General features: G+C 35.1%; 3 protein-coding genes across 6 annotated transcripts; 2 read left to right on the forward strand and 1 right to left on the reverse strand.

The window, feature by feature from the left end:
* Positions 1-306: 306 nt before the first annotated feature.
* Positions 307-1326, reverse strand: LOC141710063 (F-box/LRR-repeat protein At2g42720-like). The gene has a single exon (XM_074513033.1). It carries the CDS (start codon positions 1324-1326, stop codon positions 307-309), a length of 1020 nt encoding a protein of 339 aa, XP_074369134.1.
* An 11819-nt stretch (positions 1327-13145) lies between these two features.
* On the forward strand, positions 13146-13457 carry LOC141710079 (17.9 kDa class II heat shock protein-like). The gene has a single exon (XM_074513034.1). It carries the CDS (start codon positions 13146-13148, stop codon positions 13455-13457), a length of 312 nt encoding a protein of 103 aa, XP_074369135.1.
* LOC141721610 (mitochondrial uncoupling protein 1-like) lies at positions 13386-14859 on the forward strand. 4 transcript variants are annotated; one of them, XM_074524625.1, is made up of 6 exons: positions 13507-13520; positions 13657-13779; positions 13928-14137; positions 14230-14308; positions 14453-14586; positions 14668-14859. In XM_074524625.1, exons 3-6 carry the CDS (start codon positions 14018-14020, stop codon positions 14776-14778), a joined length of 444 nt encoding a protein of 147 aa, XP_074380726.1. In that variant the 5' UTR covers positions 13507-13520; positions 13657-13779; positions 13928-14017; the 3' UTR covers positions 14779-14859. The 4 variants fall into 4 exon arrangements, with proteins under 4 accessions (XP_074380717.1, XP_074380726.1, XP_074380702.1 ...); XM_074524601.1 differs by having other exon boundaries at positions 13508-13520; positions 14014-14137; XM_074524608.1 differs by having other exon boundaries at positions 13508-13520; positions 14014-14137; positions 14453-14577.
* The last annotated feature ends 10919 nt before the right edge of the window (positions 14860-25778 follow it).

Here is a 25778-nt window from a genome sequence, read left to right on the forward strand (position 1 = left end):
CCATATGCAATTTAAAACTAAATCTCAGCAGCATGCAATAGATTAAGATATCAGGTACAATGGGCATTGTTTATTGCAGGAATATTTGATTTTTCGGGAAGCCTTACAAATTTATAAACTTAAACTACTGTTCACCAGATAATAGTTTAAGTTTACATTTTGCTGAGGAAACAAGAAAAAAGTTAAATAAATGATTACCTGAATCATAGCAGAGTCGAGAGTAAGGATCTTGGCACTATTCAATTTCGATAACATATTTATGAAATGACGATAAGCTACAATCTTATTTTCCCAAGTCGCCTTATTTTACTGGTTTGTATCCCATAGTTTTATAGATACATTTTCCAGCTCATCAACATCTAATTGGACCTGAAAGATACCAATACAACAAAGTTCGCGGAGTTTTGGTGCCACGACCACAATCTGAAAATTACAATGAGAGGGTACAAGTAATCTGGTACCGATCATTAGGCAGGCTAATTGAGGACAAGATATAGTGAAATCGGGTATGAACCTTGTTGTGAAATATAACTTGACATCCCGCACACTAACAAGTGCAGAGAAGAAATGAGTGATATTCTGAGGTAAAGGTACATCATCCAGTTCTAAATTTAATAAATCTGGAAAAGCCCAAACTTCTTGTGGCAAATTGCACCTTTTTAAATTGAGAGTTGTCAGCGCAGGCAAGCTCATAGATGACAACGACTCTGGCAACTCGACACCATCAAGACACAGAGTTGTTAAAGCAGGCAAGCATATCAGAAAAGAAACAGGTATCTTGTAGTTGGAGATATGGGGAGGGCATATCAAATGCAAAGTTTTCAAAACGGGTAACACCCATACACGATCTGATCCTGATGAATCACCGAAATCAAGAGGCGCCCTTAACTTTAGTCTCTGTGTGGTGTTAGAACTAAATGTAGACAAATTAAACGGCTGGTAATGATGAAACTCTAAATCAATATCAACCTCCACAACATTATGGTCAATTGGGTACCTAATCAACCTTCTTAAGAAACTTGGCGAAAACGGATAAACCGCAAACAACTTGAAAGAAGAAACAGGAGTTTCATGGTTTCGATTGGACAAAATATGTTCCATAAATTTGATGATACCAGAATGGGTGTATGGGAAAAGTTGGTCATACCAATCAAAAGTGAGGGAAGAGGTAGTTGTCCATACATGCCTCCATCGTTTCGAGAGAACGCTAGTTTGAACTGCTTGTCGAGTGCCAAGAAATGAGAGAATCTGATGAAGTATATCATCAGGTAAGCTGCTGAGCCTGTCCCCTGCATCTTGCTTTGCTATCTTCGGCCTCTGGTTCATTTCTATTGACCCAATCGGTTGATTTTTGTGTTGGATTAAGATTATCATCTGGGGATAGTTTATGCATCACGAGTTCAGGGTGTCAAGAGCAGCATAAACGAGGAGCAGACGATGTTCTCCGGGTTTATTCAATCGACTTTATAAAGATTTTTTTAGATTTTTATAATCCAGGATATTATATTTAGATTTTGAATAATTTGAAATCCGAAATTATTCAATTAATATTGGAAAAGTTTTTTAAAACATGACACTTAATTAAAATTTTAAGAAGTTTATTAGTATTAATTCGTGTCTTACGAATTAAATAACCCAACTTGTTATAGAAGAATATTTTTGCAATTTTTTTCGTGTGTGGTTGAGCTCTCCAAATACAAAGGAAATTAGCGGATCTACTCTTCTTCAACTTTCTCTTTTTTGATAATGTACATATAATTTCATCATAAAAAATTTCGATTGCAGATTATCTCATCTTTCCCCGTTCTCATAATTCACTTTTTATTTTAAAAAAAAATTCTAGTAGTACATCTTTTCTTCCCCCTTTATTAATTGATTTTGGATCTTTTGTTGTAAACCCGTCTTTTTTTTGAAAGATGGCCGAGAATGTAATCATTTGAGTAAAAAGGCCCAAAATGTTACTATTGAAAAATAAGGCCCAAAATATCACTTCACGACGCTATATTGTAACGTTTTGCCCATTACAATAACGCTACACGGTTTAGCTTTTTCTGCTTTTTTCAAAAAAAAATCACAAATACATACCACCGAAAATATATGTCTGTTATTCGACTGTGCTGAGAGGTGAGCTACAGTCACACTGACATACATACACAAAATTGGGGATACCCATGACTGAATTTTGCACGATTTATATAGACAACTACAATATAATCATTATAATCGCAAAGGGGATATAGATAGAGCCACCTCCTGCAACCATAAATTTCAGATGTCACTTTCTCTTTATATTGTGTTGATTATGTTTTGTCGATATTATGTGCATATTTTTTATTATTTTCAGAGATATTGTGTTTATATTATTGATGCATATGTGTTCTTAATGTGTTGAACAAAGATGATTATATATTTATGAAGTCGTGATTTTAATTTATGCTTCTGTATGTAATGTTTGCATGGCATCATATTTTGTTGCATTATAACATTTAGTGTAATATACTACTTTTGTTAATATTTCTTGAAATTTACACGATAGTTGTTGAATTTTACTTGCAGTTTTGTTAATTTATATACTTTGTAAATAATATCTCTGCTTAAAATTAAGTTGAGCAACGTTCAATTTCAACTTTCCAGTCTGCAGTATCTGGCTTGAATTGGTTATTCAGATTAATCAATTGCTATAGATATTTAAGCATTTACCGATAGAACAAGGGGAATCTAGCCCTCGTACTTTAATAGAGTTGAGAAAATATTTATAGGCCTATCTGTGCAGCTTCATTGCTCAGCTGTTTATCTAATTTAAGAAGCTGAAGTTTTAGTTGGGGAATTTAGGTCTCGGGCTGTGTTAGGAAGTAGAGAAAACATTTATAGCAGCCACACTATCTCTTTCAAATTGAGTTATTTGTATAATTTATTGCACTATTTCTCACAGAAGTATTGTTGGTAATTACATACTTCCCAGAGTTGTTTGTCTTATACATTGTCTTCTATGTTCTCATTCTTTTTATTTCTTATTTCTGTGAATTTATTCGGATATGGCAACATGTCATGGCTATAAGTAGTCGCAAAAAGTGAAATTCTGTTGAACTCAACTCTGTTCTGCATAGTCGAGTCCAGCGGTCACATGTACTTTCACACTTGATTACCTGATTTTGTCATTGCATATGTTTTATATAATTGAACTTGTTAATGTCCAATAGAGATTTTTTACTTCTATAATGGCTATCTTCTGTTATAATTATATATAACAGTAATGCACAAAAAAGAATTAAACATTCCCAGAAAGGACTGGTTCTGTTGTGATTATTGTATCTTTGTGTATATTTGTAGGCATTTAACGCCACTATCTGTAGAAAAATTTACATGTATTTTTTTATTTGAGAGAAGTCGTATTTCTGATCCTAACAAGCAAATAAGGAATTAAACCATTACAAATATCGAAAAAATTTTAAAACAGATAAATTTGTATCAATGTGAATGTTATAAGTCATATTAATCAAAGACACTACATTTTTTCTAATTTAGAGTTACTAGGTTTTAAAATGTTATATGTTAGGCTATTTAAGAAGTGATATGTCGTCTTCTATATTATCATTCTCGTTGGTTTGTTTAGTTTCTAGTCTATATTGTGCAAATTTTTTTGAACTTTTCAAGATTTACTAATATTGCAAATGTTTGCACGATGTTCACCAAGGACCTGTTAATACTACCCTTCTTCATCTTTAGGATTCACATAGATCTTCTGATATTTAGAGGTCGGGGGGTGGTGATATGCTGAAGTGTCGGCATAAAAATCCGAATAATCAAGATGATTTCCACCGCTGGATGTTCAGATGGTTCCTTTTCTTGAGGCTACTGATTTCTATGAGGTAGTTAGGGTGACATATTTTATAGTTTGATTGGAGTCTTATATTAGCTCTCGTTGAGAGATGGCACCCAGAGACTCATACATTTCACTTGCCTATGGGTGAGTTCACTATTACTCTGAATGATGTAGATATTCTTTTAGGGCTTCCTGTTGATGGTAATGTTGTCATTTTAGGGTTCATTAATATCCAAATTGGGTTTTTAGAAGCGATTAAAAGAATTTCATATAATACCGAACACGTTAGGGTTTAGGGTTCATGGTTTGAGGCGTTTAGGCCCTACACCATGGAGCCTAAACCCTAGGAACCAGCATTTAATTTCGTGTAAGATTTTAATTTAGCACTTTTTAATATTTTAAGGGTCAATAATCCCTATATTGGGTTTTAGAAGCGATTAGAAGAATTTCATCCCTAACCCCAGGAACCGAAATTTAATTTAAATCTCGAAGTGAATGTTTATTGTAATATGATTCTAGGTGGCTTTATGGTCATTACTACACTACTACGGGTGGTCGTATCCTCCCTGTTACTCGGATACTCTTGGATGGGCTGGAACCGTTGCAGTTCATATGGGAGCCTTACCCTCTTGATGTCATTGCTGATCTTCCAGCTTATTGCTTGTCTGATGAGCATATTTGGCAATACTGTGTGCCTTTGATATGTACCTTCATTGTGAAGCTTCATTTCCCTGATAGAGTTTCTAGAAAGTTTGGAATCGTGCAGACTATTCATGTTGATGTTGTCTAATCCAATGCAGAGCATAATACAAATTTGAGTGGAAATGACAAGATCAAATGGATTCAGAAACATGCAGCTAGTACAGGTATATGGGGGCGTCGGTTGGATCATACATTTGTAGGAGACTCAATTATTCCTGAGAGTGCAGTGCCCGAGTACCATCCTTGGTATTTAGAGAGGACTCATAGATTCATATCTCGTCTTGGTGCATTTAATTATCGAATTGTAATTTTTCTTCTTCTTAAATCAGTTTATTGTATAGGTTGTCCTACTTGCGTAGTTTCAGTTTAAATGTTTTATTAGTTTCTTTATTTCATATATGAATCTTGTAACATGTGTGTTCCTTCTTTTGTTGGACTTTAGGGACTTATATTTAGGGAGATATCTCAGCGAACACAGGATGTTTTTCCTGATGTGTCTCATTTTATTGACCAATGTTGTGATTTTATTAGAGACTACACCTTACATGATTTTGATGAGATGCCAGTGGAAGTTCGATGAGCTAGGCAGTTAAAGGAGAGGCAACAACCGCCCCGTCGTGGTAGACGTGCCGGTGCACGAGCTATTGATGGTAGACGAGCTAGAGTTCAGGCTGAGGATGATCATATTGCTACAGACCTTGGAGATGATGATCTACCATTATATACTAATTCTCATGATGTCCCCAACTCATCTGCTCATGGTCATACTGATCACATGGCTACAGACCTAGGAGATGATCGGGATCCTCCTATACGCGCTTCTATTGGGTGACCCGCTGATACCATTTATGTTCATGTGTCGGGATCATGTAGTCACGCCCATCACAATCATGAGATTCTGGAAAGGTTTTCAAATATTCCCCTTTTTGATCTTAGCTTGACGTCTACTCCTCAGCCTCGTACTGAGAACCCTCCACCCGAGGAGCCTTCCAATGAGATGTGTCTTATTGATAAGCATTTCACTGAGAAGCCTCCTCTTATGCATCATTCTTACCGGCCTATTGAGCGTCTAACTAGGGAGATTTCTAGTCCATCATTTAGTCTGCATGTTACTGTTGGATTTTGGGGTATAAAAACACAGAGGAAACAATAAATAAAACTGAAACTCACCAATGATCCATGCGAATAGCAATATTAAGTTTGTGGATGAGGTATTTACCTTAAAGAGTTTTACGATTATTACGTATCCCTCCTTAACGATCTACGTTGTACAGAGGAGGCGTGTGCTAGCACCAAGAAAGGACTTGTTTTCCCCTTCTCTCTCTCACCTTTAGTAGCGAGGGTTTTATGTTTTTATCTAATAAAAATGTAACCCTAATCCAAGTTATAGTTTATTAAATCTGAAATTCTATTTATTTAACAATTAAGTTTAACTCAATTATCAAATAACAACTAAATTTTGAATTTAATAATCTACAAATTTGAAATTCATTTATCCCACTTAATTAATAATAAATAATTCTAATTTCCTTTTTAATTCAAATTCAAATAAAAAAATTGAATTAATTATTCCTCCAAGCTTTTTTTGTGCAACCCTATAGGTTATTATTAATAATTTAAATATCTCACATTTAAATATAATTAATGAGCGACATCTAGTAATACGACAATGTTACCCAAGTAATAATAATTAAATTGGTGATCAATTCAACCTTTCATGAATAATGTATAATGTAATATAATTACTTCAACCAAATATTATAGATTAAACTCGGGGCATGTTATGTGCCATCTTCTTCATGGTTGAATCCACGTTTTTTGATCAATGAGTAGACTATCATTTCAAATCAACATTTGAGCGCGGAAGCACATATTCATGGTCTAGCTCACCCAAGTGGCCAATAATATCCCTTCAAAATTAAAAGGGTTAAATACTTTCTAGATTCTTCATATTTCTCACATGATTCCTAATATACCATTATTCCACTTTTATCATTACTCGGTCAAAGGCACCTTTTGATGTAACCAAAGTGTGACGCCCTCAATCTCGGGGTTAGGAAATGAGGACTCACACACCTTTAAACTAATAATTAAATAAGTATAAATCCCGATTAACTACTAACAGGATCAACAGGAAAAAGTATGAGACAAGATTACCACTACCAATCATAAAATATATCTTACAATCCCAAAATATTATTAAATAAATAATATCGATTCCGGCTGGGAACCGACAGATAACCCATTGTATCTTTACAGATTTCCTTCTAGGCGAGTGCTCACTCAAAAATACCACTACCTGCTCTGGCAACCGGAAGCCCACAATACGGTAGGGACCACCAGGTACGCTGTTACGAACAGTGCGCCTAAGCCTGACCATCTTCTTGCTTAACTGCCATGGTTAGATTAAAAATAAAACATATGAGTATAAAACTCAGCAAGTAACTCTAAAGCAGTTCAACGATATCAAATCACAATATACTTTACCAAACTCAGGGCATTCTACTTTATTTGCTCTAGGTGGCAGATTTCCAGCTTTTGGGTTAAGGAAAGGTTATGAAGGAACAATATGGAGCTTTTAAGGAACAAGGCTCAATATAGGATGAAAGCCAACATTCATCACAAATCACTAAAGGATCAGAATAAATCTTCCAGAAAGAGGAAAGCAACAGAATTTCAATTTATGGAATCAATCATATGATCAACAGATTAAAATCAGGGTTCTCGAGCTTTAAGCTCCATGTTAACACAATCAACTCTTTTGTAAAACAATATAAACCATTTTCATTTTCAAGAATCAATTTACTGAACAGAAAGTTCCAGTTCCCTTTTAAATAATCAATTAGAACCCTTGATTGGATCACTTTATCTTTCCATTTCATTATAATACGGGTGATCAGCCCGTACCGACCTCCATCCGGTCTTTAAGGTACCAATCGGCATAATTCCAGCCTTAAGTTGCTAGCCTCTTACCATGACTGGACTAGTCCCACTAGTTTCTTACGTCCCAATCCAATCCATCAGGAATTCATTTTGAAAACCTTGAGTTGGAAATAAACAAATAGGTTTTCTAAAATCCATTTTATCGTTACCAAGAACATGAAATCATTCAGACTCTTTCAAGTCGAAACTCATTCTTAAATCAGATTTTAAGAAAAACAAAGTTTAGGGAGTAATTCAAAGATGAGCAAGGAATAATTCTTAAGGATTATGTGTCAAGGATAACAAGGTACTTAAGTTAGAAGGACCAACATCTGTTTAGGGATCAATAGGGTGATCAGGAAATAAGGTATCATTTAATAGGGTACACAAAGATAATTATAGGGATTCAATACAATTCATGGCTTAATAAATAACTTGAACAGAAAGGACAGGTTATCAAAGAGTTGAATCAGTAAGCTTATCAATAGTAGTTTAATAAGATCAAAGGCAGGGTATCTTAAATCAATATCAGGGTTTCATAATTAAACAGTTCAATACTCTACATGGTATGAACAACATTCTCTTTATAACCATTTACACAAGTAATCAGAGTTACTTTCCTGAATTTGCTTTCCTTTCCTTTCCTAGCCTGAATGCCCTCACGTTCCGAATTTACAATAAAACCAAAACCTTAATCTGTTTCTCAACTCTCGTTCCTGGAATGATCACTCAATTATGATAGCTCAACTATACTTTTGACTCGAACTATACGAGTATAGCTTATATACACACAGCACATAGCACATTCTTTACTCATAGCCTTATATCACTTTACATATACTCGCTAAACCTTGACTATTTTCCCAAATCAAATACTTATAACTCGTACAAACACACAATGACATGCACGACTATTACTTATAGCTTTTAACCTCAATTAACTCAATTCCCTTTTTCTTTTATCCGTAATTCGAACCAAAAACATAATCCAACAAGCAAAAATTCAAAGGTTTCACACATAAACACTCAGTCATTCTATCATTTACCAAAAATCAGATTTTTGAATTTGAATTTCTTTGGCCTATTCGGCCTTAACCACAATCACAATCAAACCAACAATTCCTCTTTTGAATCAACATGCAATCTTATTACTTTCTAGTTAAACCTTAATTATACCAAAATCAAGTCACAAGAATCAATTCTTCTTTTTTGTTAACACAAGGTCGAACCTAGACCTTCACCATGTATTCCCAAATTTTGCATCCAAACAAATGTACAAGTCCAATTATCATAAAATCTTATTTAACATACTTAAATCACAAAAGAATATAGCCCTTTTGGTACATGCAAACATTAAGAAATTTTATCATCCAATCATTACTAATTTCCAAGAATGAACATTAACAAGTCATGATCATTACTAAAAATCATTTTTGATCTTTTAAAACCAAGATCCCATTCGGGTTTTTCAAAAGCAACACATGCAAATGATTTCCTTAATCCTTAAATCACAAATCAACCAATTATTAAACATCAAATCAAAAACTTATTCATTTTAATACAATCGACATGATTTCCTAAACATAGTAAGGGCCATTTGGCCTTTCCCCAAGAAAACACACATGCAACTCAACTTTTAAGCTTTTGCATCTTTAATCCTACTAATCTCTTAACATCAAACTAAATTAACATTACAACCAACAAGTATCAATTTATCAACTTGTAATCTACAAAACCATTCGGCCCTTTTATCAAAATACCACATGCAAACACAAATATTTGATTTAAAGATTCTAGAGCTCAGTTTTTTAACATCATTGCTCACCACCGGTTCACCGAAGTTCATCACCGGTGGCGGTGGCATCTCGGTGGTGCCCCCATTCGGGGGTTTCCAACCATCAACCATCCATTTTCACAAGTAATACACACATGCAAACACATATCCTCACTCAAAACACAAACCCTTTCGTTTTCATGAAAACCGAACTCAAAAACCACCAAACCCAACTTTGATTTTTCTCAAGAACTTGAAAATAGCTACATGCATGTATGTATACAGGTAGATATCTCTATTTCTCACACAATCAAGGTTCCATACATGAAAATGAATGAAGAACAAGTAATAGAGAGTGAAGAGAGAGAGTGTACCGAGAGAGAGAAAATCCGAGAGAGAGAGAGAGAGGAAGAAACGAGAGAAAAGAGAGAAAGGAGAGAGGGGCTCGGGAAAACAAAGAAAGGAGAAGGAGGTGGGGTGGTTTTATATCACCAAGGGAGGGTAATATTGTAATTAGGTTATTTCTATATTTTGATTTTCTTTTTATCCTTAAAAGAAAATAGATATGATCTGCAAATACTTCTCTTGGAAAGATGAATTTGTTTTGAATAAAAATCTTTAATAAGTAGATCTCTAAATTAGCTTTCCAACCGTTACTCATAATAAGATTTTGAGCGTACGGTTGATTTTATATGATTTTTACAAGTTTGTGCTAGTAATAACACTTTATCACATAAAAATCAATTTAAAATGCAACGATCACCAAATAAATCCATCCATCATTTTTAGAAAGTCTACAGGATTATTACGAAGATAACAGAATAAATCTCATGCTTTTATCTTAGTCAGATAATTTTATAAAAATACGCGAAGGTTAAATAAACCTTTATCTAAATTAAATAATTCCTTTAAATTCATAAAACTGTCACAGAGCATATAGTCATGCACACAGGTAGGCAATCACACATATATGATCACATAACGACTCTGGTCTGATTATAGAATTTGCCATCCTTTAATCTTTATCCTTTTCTACGCGTATCAAGTCACGTTCAGCCTGACGGCCCGACGCTCAGCATTTCGATTATGCTTCTCATTATCATTACCAATTGACACGTCACTTAGGAAGAAATACTTTATTTAAACACTCCTTTCATTCAATCAGACATAATTCACATTTTATATTCTTTATATTTTTATTAGGATGGGTTCCGTTCTACCTGACAGCCCGACACCACAGCTTAATTCCTAAGCTTACTCTTTAAATTGGAACATTTTTATTTACGCTCCTATATTCTAATATACAGAGAAGACAATTAATCAGCACTTAGTCACATAAATATAATCACATCATATGAAACATACACTATTGACTTAATTACGTCGCAAAATTCACAGTCGTCATAATCTACCCTCCTTAAAGGATTCTGTCCCCAGAATCTAATCTAAGCAAATAGATGGGGATACTTTTCTTTCATTTCACTTTCCAATTCCCAAGTCGATTCTTCAACTAGCGGATTTCTCCATAATACTCTAACTAGAGGTACAACTTTATTCCTGAGTGTCCTCTCTTTTCGGTCCAAGATTCGAACTGGCTTTTCCACATAAGACAAATCTGGTTGGATTTCCACTGGCTCCAACTCGATCACATGGCTCGCATCAGCATGATACTTCTTTAGAAGAGATACATGAAATATATTGTGCAGATGTTGCATTTGCGGAGGTAGCGCCAATTCATATGCCACCTTCCCAACTCATCGCAATACTTCAAATGGTCCAATATACCTAGGACTCAACTTTCCTTTCTTTCCGAATTGGGTTAAACCTTTCCAAGGAGATATCTTTAATAAGACTTTGTCTCAAGATTCAAATTGCACATCTTTTCGTTCTTGATTTGCGTACTTTGGTTATCGATCTTGAGCTGCAATTAATCTCTTTCGAATCATCTCTACCTTTTCCTTCGTTTGTTGAACTAGCTCTGGGCCAATTAATTTGCGCTCACCAACTTCGTCCCAATATGTAGGGGATCTACATTTTCTTCCATACAACGATTCATACGGTGGCATGCCAATACTCGCGTGATAGCTGTTATTGTAGGAAAACTCAATTAACGGCAAATGATCGTCCCAATTTCCTTTGAAATCTATTGCGCAGGTTCGCAACATATCTTCAATTGTCTGAATTGTCCTTTCACTTTGTCCGTCTGTCTGCTGATGATATGCCGTACTCATTTTCAACTTAGTTCCCAAATGATCATGGAATTGTCGCCAAAATCTCGAGTTAAACCTTGGATCTCTATCAAACACGATAGATACAGGAACTCCATGACGCATCACAATCTCTTCCAAGTACAATTTGACAACCTTTTCCAACAAAAACCTTTTATTTATCCGATCGATTACCACCCAAATCGCATCATGATTTGACTTGGTTTTAGGTAATCCTAGCACGAAATTCATCGCTATATGCTCCCATTTCCATTCGGGTATATCCAGTGGCTGAAGCAATCCGCTCGGCCTCTGATGTTCCGCTTTGACTCTTTGGCACGCATAACATTTACTTATCCATTCAGCAATTTCCTTCTTCATATTTGGCCACCAATAATTTTCTTTTAAATCCTGGTACATTTTTGTACTTCACTACTAGAAATAGTGCATACGACATCGGTACTTAGACATCAGCACGTAATGCACCCGATGTTAAAAGGGTTTTTAACATCAGTTTGTAATTAAGCGATGTTTATAAAAATTTTGACATCGGTTTCGTATAGTAACCATTGTCTATATTCAAATATTAAAAATACCAAATAAACTTTTTTAACTTTGACATCGGTTGTTTTCACAAGTCGTTGCCTATAACCAATTCTAAAAAAATAAAATTTAAGATATCATTTTTTCCCCAGTTCAGTATAAAATTTTCCCCCCTTAACTAAAATTTCCCCCCTTCAACTCATTTTTCATTTCCCCCTTTTTTTAGAATATCTCCCCCTTTGCCCCCCTTTACTCACACCCGACTCTCTCTCTCTCTTATCTCAAACATCGACTCCATCTTAAACACCATGACTGTTCCTTTCAAGCCTCGACTTCATCTCCCTCATCTCTCATTTCTTTCTATCCTTTTCACCCTCCCTCCCATAAACCCCCTAATTTAGACCTAGGGACCTAATTAAGCTCCAAATTGAGCTTTTTCTCTGTATTCTCTCTTTCTCTTTCTCTTTTTTCTTTAATCTCTCTCAGCGTCTCACTCTCCCTCTCCTATCTCCCTATCAACACATCTTAAACACTAATTTACCCTATTCTAACAATTTAGTACTCACAGTTTCACAAATTCAAACGACAAACCCTAATTCGGGCATTGGCGAAAGCGACTGAGGATATTTTGATGAAAGGTAAGGAGTTTGTGTTAATTATGTTTATTAATTTTAGATGAATGCTCTATTTTTTAGTTTATTATAGATGTAATTTATTATACTAAGGAATTGTTTATATTTTTAGGACGGGGAAAGTTTTAAAGCTGATGTTTCGCTGGGACGGAGTTGGAGACAAGATTTTTTTATCAATCTTCTCAAGTTTTTGGATTTTTAAAGGATTAATCTTTCATTTTTTTAATATATATCTTTCAGGTCTCATCTCTAGCATCCAAACTATTAGCTAATGTTCGGGATGCAAATCATGGGAGGTATCAGATCAGAGTACTATTTTTGTTTTGGTATTTCTAGTCCCTTTATCAATTTTACGGTCTTTCCCCTATCTTTATATGTTACCAGGAGTGATGGTAATAGTATGGGGCGTTCCCATTGCTTCTTATAAATTCTCCAGTTACCAATCATCTTCATCGATCAACATATCAGATCAATCCATTTTCGGCTTTTCGCAAATATAAACATATCACTGTGTTGTTTCTATACTTTCTCGCAGGCATAAGATGGACTTGCGGGTAATAGGATATGATCCACTCCTCAACACATTCTACCACATTCTCGACGACGACAATCACTCTGCCAATGACAACAAATCCATCCACGCTCGTACTTATGTCCGTGATGCCAAAGCCATGGCATCGAGTCCAGCAGATGTGAAAGAGTATCCGAATTCCTACGTGTTTGTGGTGGATATGCCGGGATGGAAGTCAGGTGATATTAAGGTGCAGGTGGATGAAGACAATGTGCTGGTGGTGTGCGGTGAGAGACAAAGGGAAGAAAAGAAGGAAGGCGTGAAGTATGTTAAACTTCTCTAGAGGGAGTGTGCAAAATCTCCAGACAGTGTCACTGCACGCCTGGCTATAATCCCTCTAGTCCAGGTAATCTAACTTTCGGGAATTAAAGCAATGTTAAATTTTGTTTACTACGTCTTGGTCATATTTAAACTATTATTCAGATTTAAAATGAAGTTACAACTTGAATAACTCTTAAGATGATGAAACATTGTGTCTTTAGGAGATGATTGAGAATTCCTGCATTATTGAAAGCAAAGTAGAAAAGGTGTATGTACTATATTGGCATAATGTCTTTTGAAACAAATCTTTTTGAAGCAAATCTTTCTTTGCAGCTTCCTCTAAGGTAACAAATTAAGACAGACTCTTATATCAGTTGATGCCAATTGTTATTTTGTTTGTTTTTGTCATTATAATCATTAATCTAAACATTCATTTTGAATGCAACCTGACCTGACTGTCTGCAGTTTGTGTAATTATCTTTATTTTTCTAGCTATAAGTATCGAGTGAACTAGATATCGCACCACTGAGACCCGTTGGAATAAAAATAACTAGACCTCGTCTGACCTTCAAGTATAGGGGTATGTTGGGTACAGTTGGCACGATTGCAAAAGAAGGTCTATCTGCACTTTGGAAAGGTATTGTGCCAGGTTTACATCGTCAATGCTTGTATGGAGGTTTAAGAATTGGCTTGTATGAACCTGCAAGTTCTCTGATTGTTTTCCCCTCTGTAATATTCGTGTTCTTTGCTAGAGAAATCATAATTTAGTTGCATATTCTATATATATTAAACAGGTCATGAACTTGTATGTGGGTGAAAACTTTGTCGGGGATGTTCCTCTAATGAAAAAAATACTAGTTGGGCTTACAACTGGTGAGGATGAGGACTTTAACCTCAGATAAGCTTTTTGCACAGCAATATAATATGCCATATCCATTCATGTTTTCTATGTAGAATAATCTCTGCATAGGTGTGTGTAGAAAAATATTTTGTATCACATTGTTGTACGTGAAACAGGTGCCCTTGCTATTGCTGTGGCAAATCCTACCGATCTTGTGAAAGTGCGACTTCAAGCTAAAGCGAAACTCGCACCTGGTGTTCCAAGGAGGTATAGTGGAGCACTGAATGCTTACTCCACAATAGTGAGACATGTCATGTACAACTCTCCACCCTCAATGAAATTAATTGACCAGTGATACTGTATGATTCCTCACTATCAATCTATAATTTAGGAAGGAGTACGTGCTCTATCGACTGGACTTGGGCCTAATGTCGCGCGAAATGCTATCATTAATGCTGCTGAATTGGCTAGTTATGATCAAGTGAAAGAGGCAAGTGAATGATGCAAATACAACTTAAATAAATCCTTGAATTTATTAATTTTGGATAGTCTAATACTTTTACATGTGTAGACAATTTTGAAGATCCCAGGGTCATTGACAATGTTCTTACACACTATCTAGACTGGGAGCTGGTTTTGTTGCAGTCTGCGTTGGCTCCCCTGTTGACGTGGTAACTTCTTTGTGCTAGAATTAATAATTAATTTATATGCATCCTCTATTTTGATGGATATTCGGTGTTTTCTGCTGAAATAGTACCAATTTTGCTGATGCAGGAACATATTGTGAACTGTTATCTCCTACCTGCAGGTTTTAATGTGTTCTGCAATTATATAGTTGAGTTCCATCGATCATTATGCAAGATTTTATAAAAATCTAACTCATCTCCAAATTAGGTAAATAGTTAAGGATGCATGTGGTTAAATCTAAGTTATAGTTCAACTAGCATTGTCTAAGGAATGAGTTTGCACTAAACTGAGCCTCAGGATGGTACAAATTAGTCTTCGCAATTAGGCTCCATAGATAAAATGATAAAACTAAAATAGACTTGAGGTTATGGATAGTAATTTGCTTCTTTGAGTTGTCCTGCATATTGGGACCAATATTTACATTGTCATTTTCATTTCACATTATTCTTAAAACCTATTATAAAGTGTACCACGTTAATTATTGTTTTGATGTTTTAGGTGGAATCCAAACGCCGAAGGAGATGACATTTTAGAGGTGTCCCTTTTGAAATTCCGATTGAAAACTTGGATGCTTGAACTGTTGGCATCACAAACAAGGTGCTGGAAAAAGAAGCTTTATGTTCAAAGTATTGTGACTGCCTTTCAGTGTTTCATCTTATGGACAGTTCATCAATGATGTGTTTACTGGTTTGTAATTACTATGTAATATATAATTTTTTTTGTTTTATGGCTTATTTATGTAGTAGAGTACTCCAAAGTCTTTATCTTTGACTTCTACTAGAGCAATATGCTTTTAAAGAAATCAGACTCTTCTTTAGTTTGATCATGCAGAAGTCAGACTCTTCTTTAGTTTTTCGGAATTGGGTTGATTGGTTAAATTGTATGGAGTTGTCTGAATTTAAGTGTAGGGTACTTAAAAATTAGTATTATATGAGTTGGCTAATGGAATGCTTGTAATTTATTTGAAATGTATGTATAGTATGGTATGAGTAATATTTTGGTATTAGACTTGTAATTTGGATGAGTACCTTTATGTTTGTGTTTGGATTTTTTTGTTGGGATGTTGCATTATTTTGGTTCCCTGTGGCTGTAAATAGTACCATGATGGCATTCAATTTATAGAACATTAACATCACAATGGTACATGTAAACGGATGTAAAAGATGTACAAAAGACATCATGTAAAATAATATTAAATGAAAAAGAACTAAAAAACCGATTTGAAATAGTCATTTGACATCGGTTCTGAAAAGAAACTCAATGTATTTTAAGTCAAATAACATCGAACTTGAAATGCAGCTGATGTCTTAAATTTTATAATATTAAAGAGTACACATCGGTTAGAGAAATTGGCTGATGTTAAACAAAAAGATTTAACATCGGTTTTGTGAAGAACACCCATGTCTTATCCATCATTTCACATCGGGGAGCTAATTTAACCGATGTCTGATCAAACATTTCACATCGGGCAACTAATTTAACCGATGTCTGATCTAGCATTTCACATCAGTTTGTTCGAAAAACAATTTAATAAATGGATTTTAGAGCTTTTAGGTTTCATGTTTTAATGGATAAATACCTCATAATATACTGATATTTACCTAGAAATACTGTAATATAAGATGAACATCATTGCAAAGACATCGCATTTAATCTTATAACCGGTGTATAGCACTGTAATAAACATCGGTTGTTAACTGATATTAAAGGTTGATGACATTTAACATCACACGCGAAGACATCTGTTCAGATTTTTTTAAACATCGGTTCTGAACCGATGTCTGATGCCATATTTCTAGTAGTGCTTCCAGGGTGAATTGAAAATCTCGAGTTATGCGCTTCTTGCAAAATCCCGTGCTTTAGTTCCACGACACTAGGTATCCAAATACGTGAGTTAACACGGTATATTCATTTCCCATCTTTTTAAGCTTTATTTCTTCTCCCGTCAACTTATCCTTTTCACGATTCATTACTTGCTCTTGACAACATCGAATCTTTACCAAAATTTCAGGTTGAAATGACATTGCATATATAGCTTTACCTCCAAATTCGGGAGTCTGCACCTCTATTTCCATCTTTTCAAAATCTTTGACCAATTCTTCTGATGTCGTTAACATATTCAATCTTTCCTTGCTACTTAGAGCGTCGAGCACCACATTTGACTTTCCAGGATGATAGTTTATCGCACAATCATAATCTTTGATCAGTTCCAACCACCTTCTTTGTCGCATATTCAATTCTTTCTGAGTAAAGATATACTTTAAACTCTTATGATCCGTATAAATCTCGCACTTTTCCCCGTACAAATAATGCCTCCAAATCTTAAGGGCAAACACGATTGCTGCTAATTCCAAACACTTTTCCTCGTGCGACTTGAGTTGCCTTGACGCATATGCTATTACCTTCCCGTGTTGCATTAACACACATCCAAGTCCTTTATATGAAGCATCACTGAATATCACAAATTCTCCTTTTTTATCTGGTAATACCAACACTGGGGCGGTTACCAACCTCTTCTTTAACTCTTGAAAACTATCCTCGCATTTTTTTGTCCATACAAACTTCTCATTCTTTCTTGTCAACTTCGTTAACGGAACGACAATCTTAGAGAAATCTTGCACAAATCTCCTGTAATATCCGGCTAATCCCAGAAAACTTCTGACTTACGTAGGAGTCTTGGGTCTTTCCCAATTCATTACATCTTCTATCTTGGTTGGGTCCACATTGATTCGTTCTTTATTAACTACATGACCAAGAAATTACACTTCCTTTAGCCAAAATTCACACTTTGAAAACTTAGCGTATAACTACTCTTTTATCAGAATTTCCAAAGAAATCCTCAAATGCTCCTTATGATCTTCTTCCGTCTTGGAGTAAATCAGTATATCGTCGATAAACACAATAACGAACTTATCCAAATATTGCTTGAACACTCGGTTCATAAGATCCATAAATGCGGCTGGCGCATTCGTCAAGCCAAATGCCATTACCAAAAACTCATAGTGTCGATATCTCATTCAGAACGCTGTCTTGGGTATATCTTCCGCTTTGATCTTTAACTGATGATACCCAGATCTTAAATCAATCTTGTAGAAACACGAAGCTCCTTTCACCTGATCAAACAAGTCATCGATCCACGGTAGAGGGTACTTATTCTTAATCGTCAATTTATTCAGTTCGCGGTAATCAATGCACAACCTCATACTTCCATCCTTTTTCTTTAGAAACAACATCGGTGCGCCCCACGGGGATACACTCGGTCGGATTACTCCTTTATCCAACAATTCTTGCAACTGTGTTGCCAATTCCTTCATTTCAACTAGCGTCATGCGATAGGGAGCTTTCGACACTGGTTTCGTTCTAGGAGCCAAATCAATCGTAAACTCGATCTCTCTGTCTGGAGGTAGTCCAGGCAATTCATCAGGAAATACATCCGGAAAATCTCTTACTATCGGAATATCCTCGATCCTTACAGATTCCTTCTCCACATCCATGACATGAGCCAAATAAACTTCACATCCTTGTCGTATTAAACTTCTCACCTCAATAGCCGTTAGGAATTTCTTCTCTTGCCTCTTTCCTTTGAATATTACCTCTTCACCATCCTTGGTTCTTAACTTCACATTTTTACTTTTACATTCTATTTGCGCTTCATGGTTTGACAACCAATCCATTCCTAGTATAACCTCAAATTCTCCTAACTTAATGGTAATTAAGTCAGCAGAAAAGTGCCGACCTTCTATAGTCACATCACAATCGGGACAAATCTTATTAACACTAACTTTCTCTTGATTAGCTACCTCTATAATCAAATTAGGTTCCAGAGAATACGCAACACAATTTAACTTATCAAGAATACTTTCATAGATAAAAGATCTAGTTACTCCAGAATCCATCAAAACTTTTACTTCTACTGAGTTAATAACAAGCATACCTGCTATCACGTCCACATCTTGCACCGCATCTTTCATTGTCATGTTAAAGGTTCTAGCTCTGGGTTGAGCTGATGGTGCTAGGAGAGATGGCGGTCCAGCAATCCTGAGAATATTAGCCTTCTGAACAGGCTATTTACAATTCCTGGCCATATGGCCCACTTTACCACACTTGAAACATGCCAAATCAGGCTTTCTCGCTCCATGTGGGCATTCTATAGAGTAGTGTAGTATAAAAAGTCCTATTAAGAATTAATGAATATAAACAAAAACCTGACCAAACATCCAATATGTACTCCATCTTACAACTCTTTAAATCTTGTACTAAAAGAATAACACTATTGAGATTAGATTTAAATCTCGACCAAAAACGACGATTTTTTTCCGTCGTAAATGGCTCAATTACGATGATTTCAGTTCAAAAAAACCGTCGTAAATGATCATATTTATTGTAGCGATTTTTGATAAAATGAATATGTTGAATGTCATGATAATAAAATTTCAGAATTTAAAATAAATTAATCAACAAATGATTTTTTAGTATTTTTTTCGCATTCATTATTTTACTAGTTTAGAACTATGTGACGTCTCTTTTTAATATTCATACGACTTTTTATTTTATTGAAAATTGTAAATTAATACATAATCTTGACGGGTTATAAAAATTAATATATGTTTTCATTCATACAAGTAATGATGGATTGCCTTCGGGTTACCGAGATTATAAACAATAAAGATTTGGATCATTCATCATTTGTGGTGGTTCTTCAAGATGTATTTCATCTTATGCCTATGTTTAAGGCAATATCTTTTCATCAAAATAATTGTGTTAATAAAGCAACACCCCACTCGTTAGCTAGTTAACTCTTTCACTAGATTACCTGTTAGCCTGCAGGCTTGATTTTTGATTTTTTTGTGCTTGTTTCTCCTTTAGTAAATATTACCTTTATCTTTCAAAAAATATTACATCCCTAACAAAACTTTTAGAAATATGAGTCAAGAATATTGAATATTGGATTCCCTCCGTATTGCCTTGTATGGGTGGCAACGTTCAATGTGGGATTTGTGTCGGGTTGACTCTGCCCGAAATTTTCTTTGGTCTTCCCCGAACCAAACCCCGACTTGAAATAAATTAGGGAATTTGAACCCAAACCCAATCTGGTGGGTATGAGCATTATAAAAGATCGACCTATTTGACTGGAACTCAAGTGGCTCGTGTCACACAAAATTACCCAAAATAATATGACACAATCAGATATTTAGAATAAAGGAATAAAAAATAAACTAGCAGACTTTAATTTGAAACGTCACCCATATACCATACAAATGTAACAGAAGATGTTGGATTTTAATCGCAGCGGGGGCATGGTAAAACACTTTTACACATATAAAATCCAAAATAAAAGCATATAAATCGTGGTAAAAACATAGGGATCAATTACTAAACTTTAATAGTGATCCAAAAGCAACGATCGGAGATCCTTAGCAGCTGCTCCTCAAACGTGAAGCACTCCACCGGTATCCACCAAGAAAACGACGTTAAGGAGGAGGAGGAGGTGGAGAGAATTTGGTTTTCTAAAACTTTTGGGTTTTTGGGGTCCCAATAAAAATAGGGTCTATAATAGTATATTTATAGGCAAAATTTTCAGCTTAAATTTTCCCATAAATATTATTATTATTATCCCATTTATTATTTTCATTAATAATTAAAACACCTTTTAATTATTAATTTTGTAGGATTACTAATTGGTAATTAATAATCCGCAAAGATCGGTACATACTATGCTTGTTTCATTATGAAGGATGTCTATTCTCATAGACATTTGTGTGGTGACAGTATAGCTAGTATGTAGGTGCTTATTATGGAATAAGTTCACTGAACATGACTCGCACAGCTGAACAACTGATGCAGTTCACTCACGTGTCAGCAGTTGTTCACATAGTGATAGTTGTACAAGTATCCTTAGACTTGAGGTCATCATAGTCATCTTGTGTACACTGAACTATACTTTGGTTTAGTTCTTAGTCTCCGGGGATAATTATTAGGGCTCTACTGGGTATAGGAATTTGTACACGAAGATAGTGTATGATCAATATAGGATCTACCCCTTCCAGTGAAGGAAGCGAATGTTCAAGGCTGATCCACTTATGCTAGTTCAGGAATCTCTGGCCAGAGTGAATGAAATTAGAAAGGAGTTTCTAATTTACATAGAACTACGCAGAGTAAATGGTAAGCAAGTGATTAAATTAGATAGGCTTGACATGAGATCCATGCCTTGTATTTAATCGGGACATTGTAGGGTAGAAGGAGTTTATTGTACGGTAACTATTCACTGAATAGGTTCTTGGTATTCTAAGCAGTGAATTCATATTATCCGGATAGTTGCGATATGCTGAGAAGTATCCCTCACGATGTAGAATAAATGTGATTAATTAATTAATCATATTTAATAAATTACAGAATTTATATAAATAATGATAAAATAGTTTTATTATTATTTATTTCTACTACCGGCTTAATATTGAACCTATAGAGTCACACCATAAAAAGAGAATGATTTAATGGTGGAGGAATTAATTAATAATGGTTAAATAATTATTTATTTGTGAAATAAATAATTAATTGGCAAATTTAATAATTGATTAAATGAGATTTAATTGATTATAAATTAATTAAGAAAAGTTCTTAATATTATTAATTAAGGATGTAATTTTTGGAAATTAAATCTAGAGAGAGAATTATTTCTAAAGTGTTTAGAAAAAGAATTAATAATTAAAAGGTATTTTAAATATTAATGAGAATAATAAATGGGATAATAATAGTAATATTTATGGGAAAATTTCAGCTGAAAATTTTACCTATAAATATACTATTATAGACCCTATTTTTATTGGGACCCTAAAAATCCAAAAGTTTTAGAAAACCAAATTCTCTCCACCTCCTCCTCCTCCTTAACGTCGTTTTCTTGGTGGATACCGGTGGAGTGCTTCCCGTTTGAGGAGCAGCTGCTAAGGATCTCCGATCGTTGCTTTTGGATAGCTATTAAAGGTTAGTAATCGATCCCTATGTTTTTACCACGATTTATATGCTTTTATTTTGGATTTTATATGTGTAAAAGTGTTTTACCATGCCCCCACTGCGATTAAAATCCAACAATGGTATTAGTGCATAGGTTGTATGTATATAGATCTGTGGTAAAAATTTCAGAATTTTATGTGCTTGTATGAATTAATTATGATTTTTACAAGTTATATCATGGATTAATTTTTTCTGATGAGAAATCGTTTCTCAGAATAATTTTGAATGTTGATCTGGGTTCTACAAGTGTTGCAGATCGTCTGGGTATTTTTTTCATAATTTTATGATGTGTAGATTTTTTATTATGAATTTTTGAAGTTCTTACAATTAAATTCGTAATTACATAAATTATACATATATATATATTATTTGTAAGTATATATATGTACACCTGTTGCTTGTCTGCATGCTGTCTGTGATTGCACGGGAAGATAGGTACACAGATGTCAGGCTCGTTTTCCGAGGAAAGCAACGGCGGCTGCTGAAAAAGAAAAAAAAATAAGGGTGTCGCGCATTCCGGGAATGCGTTACACCCTGTGGCGCATTCACTGAATGCGTTACACCTTTTAATTGGTTAAAAGGGTTGTAACGCATCACCGGAATGCGTTACAGGGCTTGTAACGCGTTCCTGTAATGCGTTACAGCCCGACTGTTCACATTAAATTTGATTTTCTGGGAGTTTCGTAACTCCATTTTGGGCGTGCAATATATCGTTGGATTCGTTTTTCCGAGACGGATTGAATGGTGTGATCAAATTTTAGTTTATATAAAGTTTTTGAACTGATTATATTCCATGAAGTGTTTTAAATATGTTTTTGACTGTTTTAATTGCTTTTAAATGCTTCATGTGATACATAGAGATGTATAATGCTTAGACTAATGTGCTAGATGATATAACATGCCTACCTTGATGTTTATTCATGTTGATATATGTGATATATGCTTAGTTTATCATGTGATGATAGATTTAGGTGAACTTAAATGAATATAAGGCGTTTGTTAGACAACCTAGTATAGTGAAATTGTTTCATAACCTTAATAACAATATTATGAATACAATCATGAGATTCTTGTGTTTGTGAAACACGTAATTGAATATGAATTTTCGATATGAGAGAAAGGATAATTCTTTCAACAACAGATTTCTATCTGTAAGAAAGGGTTATTAAGTGACGCCTCTTGACAATGCTCCACCCGATTTGGGAATCATCTGATTATCGATTATTGATTTGAAATATTTAATTTAAAAGGAAGAATTTCTTTATAATATGATTATGATTGTAACATAATATAATCCCTCTAAAATTAAATAATATCAAGTAGTAATTGGCCAATGATACAACGGGCTTGTGTCGGTCTTAGCCTTCCACCATGAGAGAAAGTAGTTCTTATTTTTGAATCATTGTCGGTTCGTGCTACAGCCGAGGGCTTTGATTTCGAAATAAGAAATACTTGTCTATTACATAGAGATGTGTACATTGAATAAGAATCTAAAGGTCGGTACGTGCCACAGCCGTGGGCCTTTGGGGACTGATTCAACTGTACGGAATGTTGGGTTAGACTTGACTTAGAAAATTGAGTTTGTCGTGCCACAGCCGAGACTCAATTATTCAAGAGGCCAAAGTTTGATTAGGGAATAACATAAGATGTAATTGACAAGAGTTGTCTGCCTATTGAACATTACATGGCGGTTCGTGCCACAACCGGGGTTGTGTAATGGAATGTAGGATCCCTATTCCCACTAGCATTATGAATGCTTAATTTTTCACGTAGGGGGTTGAATAAATTAGGTAAACTAGTGGGAGCCACTTATGAATAAAGACCCGATTCATATAGTGTTTTTAAAATGAAATTGAATATTTACTAAGTGTTGTTATGTGTTTATCATTTACAGATTTACTTTGTACGTAATGTCTTCTGCAATATCACTCAGGAGCATACTAGATGCTCACAAATTGACTGGTCCTAATTATGCTGACTGGCTTCGAAACTTGAGAATTGTTCTCAGGATTGAGAAGCTGGAATACGTGATTGACTCACCTAAGCCTACTGAACCTGCTAGTGATGCACATAATGATGAACATGTTGTGTATCGTAAGTGGATAGATGATGCAAATGTTGCTCAATGCATCATGCTAGCTTCCATGAACATTGAGCTACAGAAGCAACATGAGCATATGGATGTTCACACTATCCTCGTGCATCTACAACAGTTGTATGATGTGGAAGGGAGGACAGCTCGATATGAGATATCGAAGGAGTTGTTCGGTTATAGGATGTCTGAGGGATCATCTGTGAATGACCATGTACTTAAGATGATCAATTTGAATGAACGTCTTGGACAACTTGGTTTTGCCATGGATGGGGAGCTGAGCCAAGACTTGGCCTTGCAATCGCTTCCGAGTTCTTTCTCGTAGTTTGTTGTGAACTTTCACATGAATAAGTTGGATGTCAGCCTGCCTGAACTCCACAACATGTTGAAGACTGCGGAATCGAATTTTCCCCCTAAGAAGAGTTCTGTTCTTCTAATTAGTGAAGGTTCCAATCCTCAGAAAAGGAAGAGGAACCCTTCCAAGAAGAAGAAAGTAGGTGAGAAAATGCCGGTTTCTACTTGGGTATTAGATACCGCCTGTGGTTCTCATATCTACAATTTGTTGCAGGGACTAAGGAGAAGTAGGACTCTTGAGGAAGAGGAGGTGATTCTACTTATGGGAAATGGAGCAAGAGTTGCTGCTGAAGATGTAGAATCATTTCATTTACATATGCCTACGGGCAAGACTATTGTTTTAAATAAGTGTTATTTTGTTCCCTCGATTGTGAGGAATATTATTCCCATGTTAGACTTGGCTGGATTATCATTTATTATTGAGAATAATGAATGTTCTATTCTTAGAGATAATATTCTTTATGGACGTGGTACTTTAAATAATGGTCTGTATAAATGTGACATAATTTACTTCAGATTGAACAAACTAATAAAAGAAAAGGGATGATGAAAATCTCACTTCATAGTGGCACTGCAGTCTCCATTTAGTAGACATTGAGAGAGGGCTGCAAATTCGCTAGGAATGGTACACACAGATGTATGTGGACCAATGTCTACGCAAGCCATGGGTGGATTTTCATACTTCATTACTTTCATAGATGATAGATCTAGATTCGGATATGTGTTTGATGAAACACAAGTCTGAAGCCTTTAAAAAGTTCAAAGAGTAAGTATGAAGTGGAGAAACAAACCAAACATAGTATTATAATTCTTCGATTAGATCGAGGTGGTGAATACTTTAATGGAGTGTTTCTAGATTATCTCAAAGTAAATGGTATAGTCTCCTAGTGGACTCCCCCAGATTGGTATCTGAAAGGAGAAATCGAACTTTGTTAGACATAGTTCGGTCCATGATGAGCTATGCAAATCTTCCAGTATTCCTATGGGGTTATGTATTGGAAACCTCAGCATATTTACTGAATATGGTGCCTTCCAAAATCTGTTCCTCAAACTTCTTATGAGATATGGAAAGAAAGGAAACCGAGTCTTAAACACGTTAAGATTTGGGGATGTCCAGCTTATGTGAAGAAAGTTGACCCAGATAAGCTGGAATATCGATCCGTAAAATGTAGTTTTGTGGGATATCCTAAAGAGACTTTAGGCTATTACTTTTACACCAATCATCGGGTATTTGTCTCCAGACATGCTACCTTCTTGGAAAAGGAGTTTATCCTTGAAGGAAACAGTGGGAGCAAAATTGAACTTGATGAAGTTCAAGAAGCACAAACTACTACGGATTAAGTGGAAACACCTGTTCT

This window comes from Apium graveolens, chromosome 1 (assembly GCF_009905375.1).
Source record: "Apium graveolens cultivar Ventura chromosome 1, ASM990537v1, whole genome shotgun sequence".
Lineage (NCBI taxonomy): Eukaryota > Viridiplantae > Streptophyta > Magnoliopsida > Apiales > Apiaceae > Apium > Apium graveolens.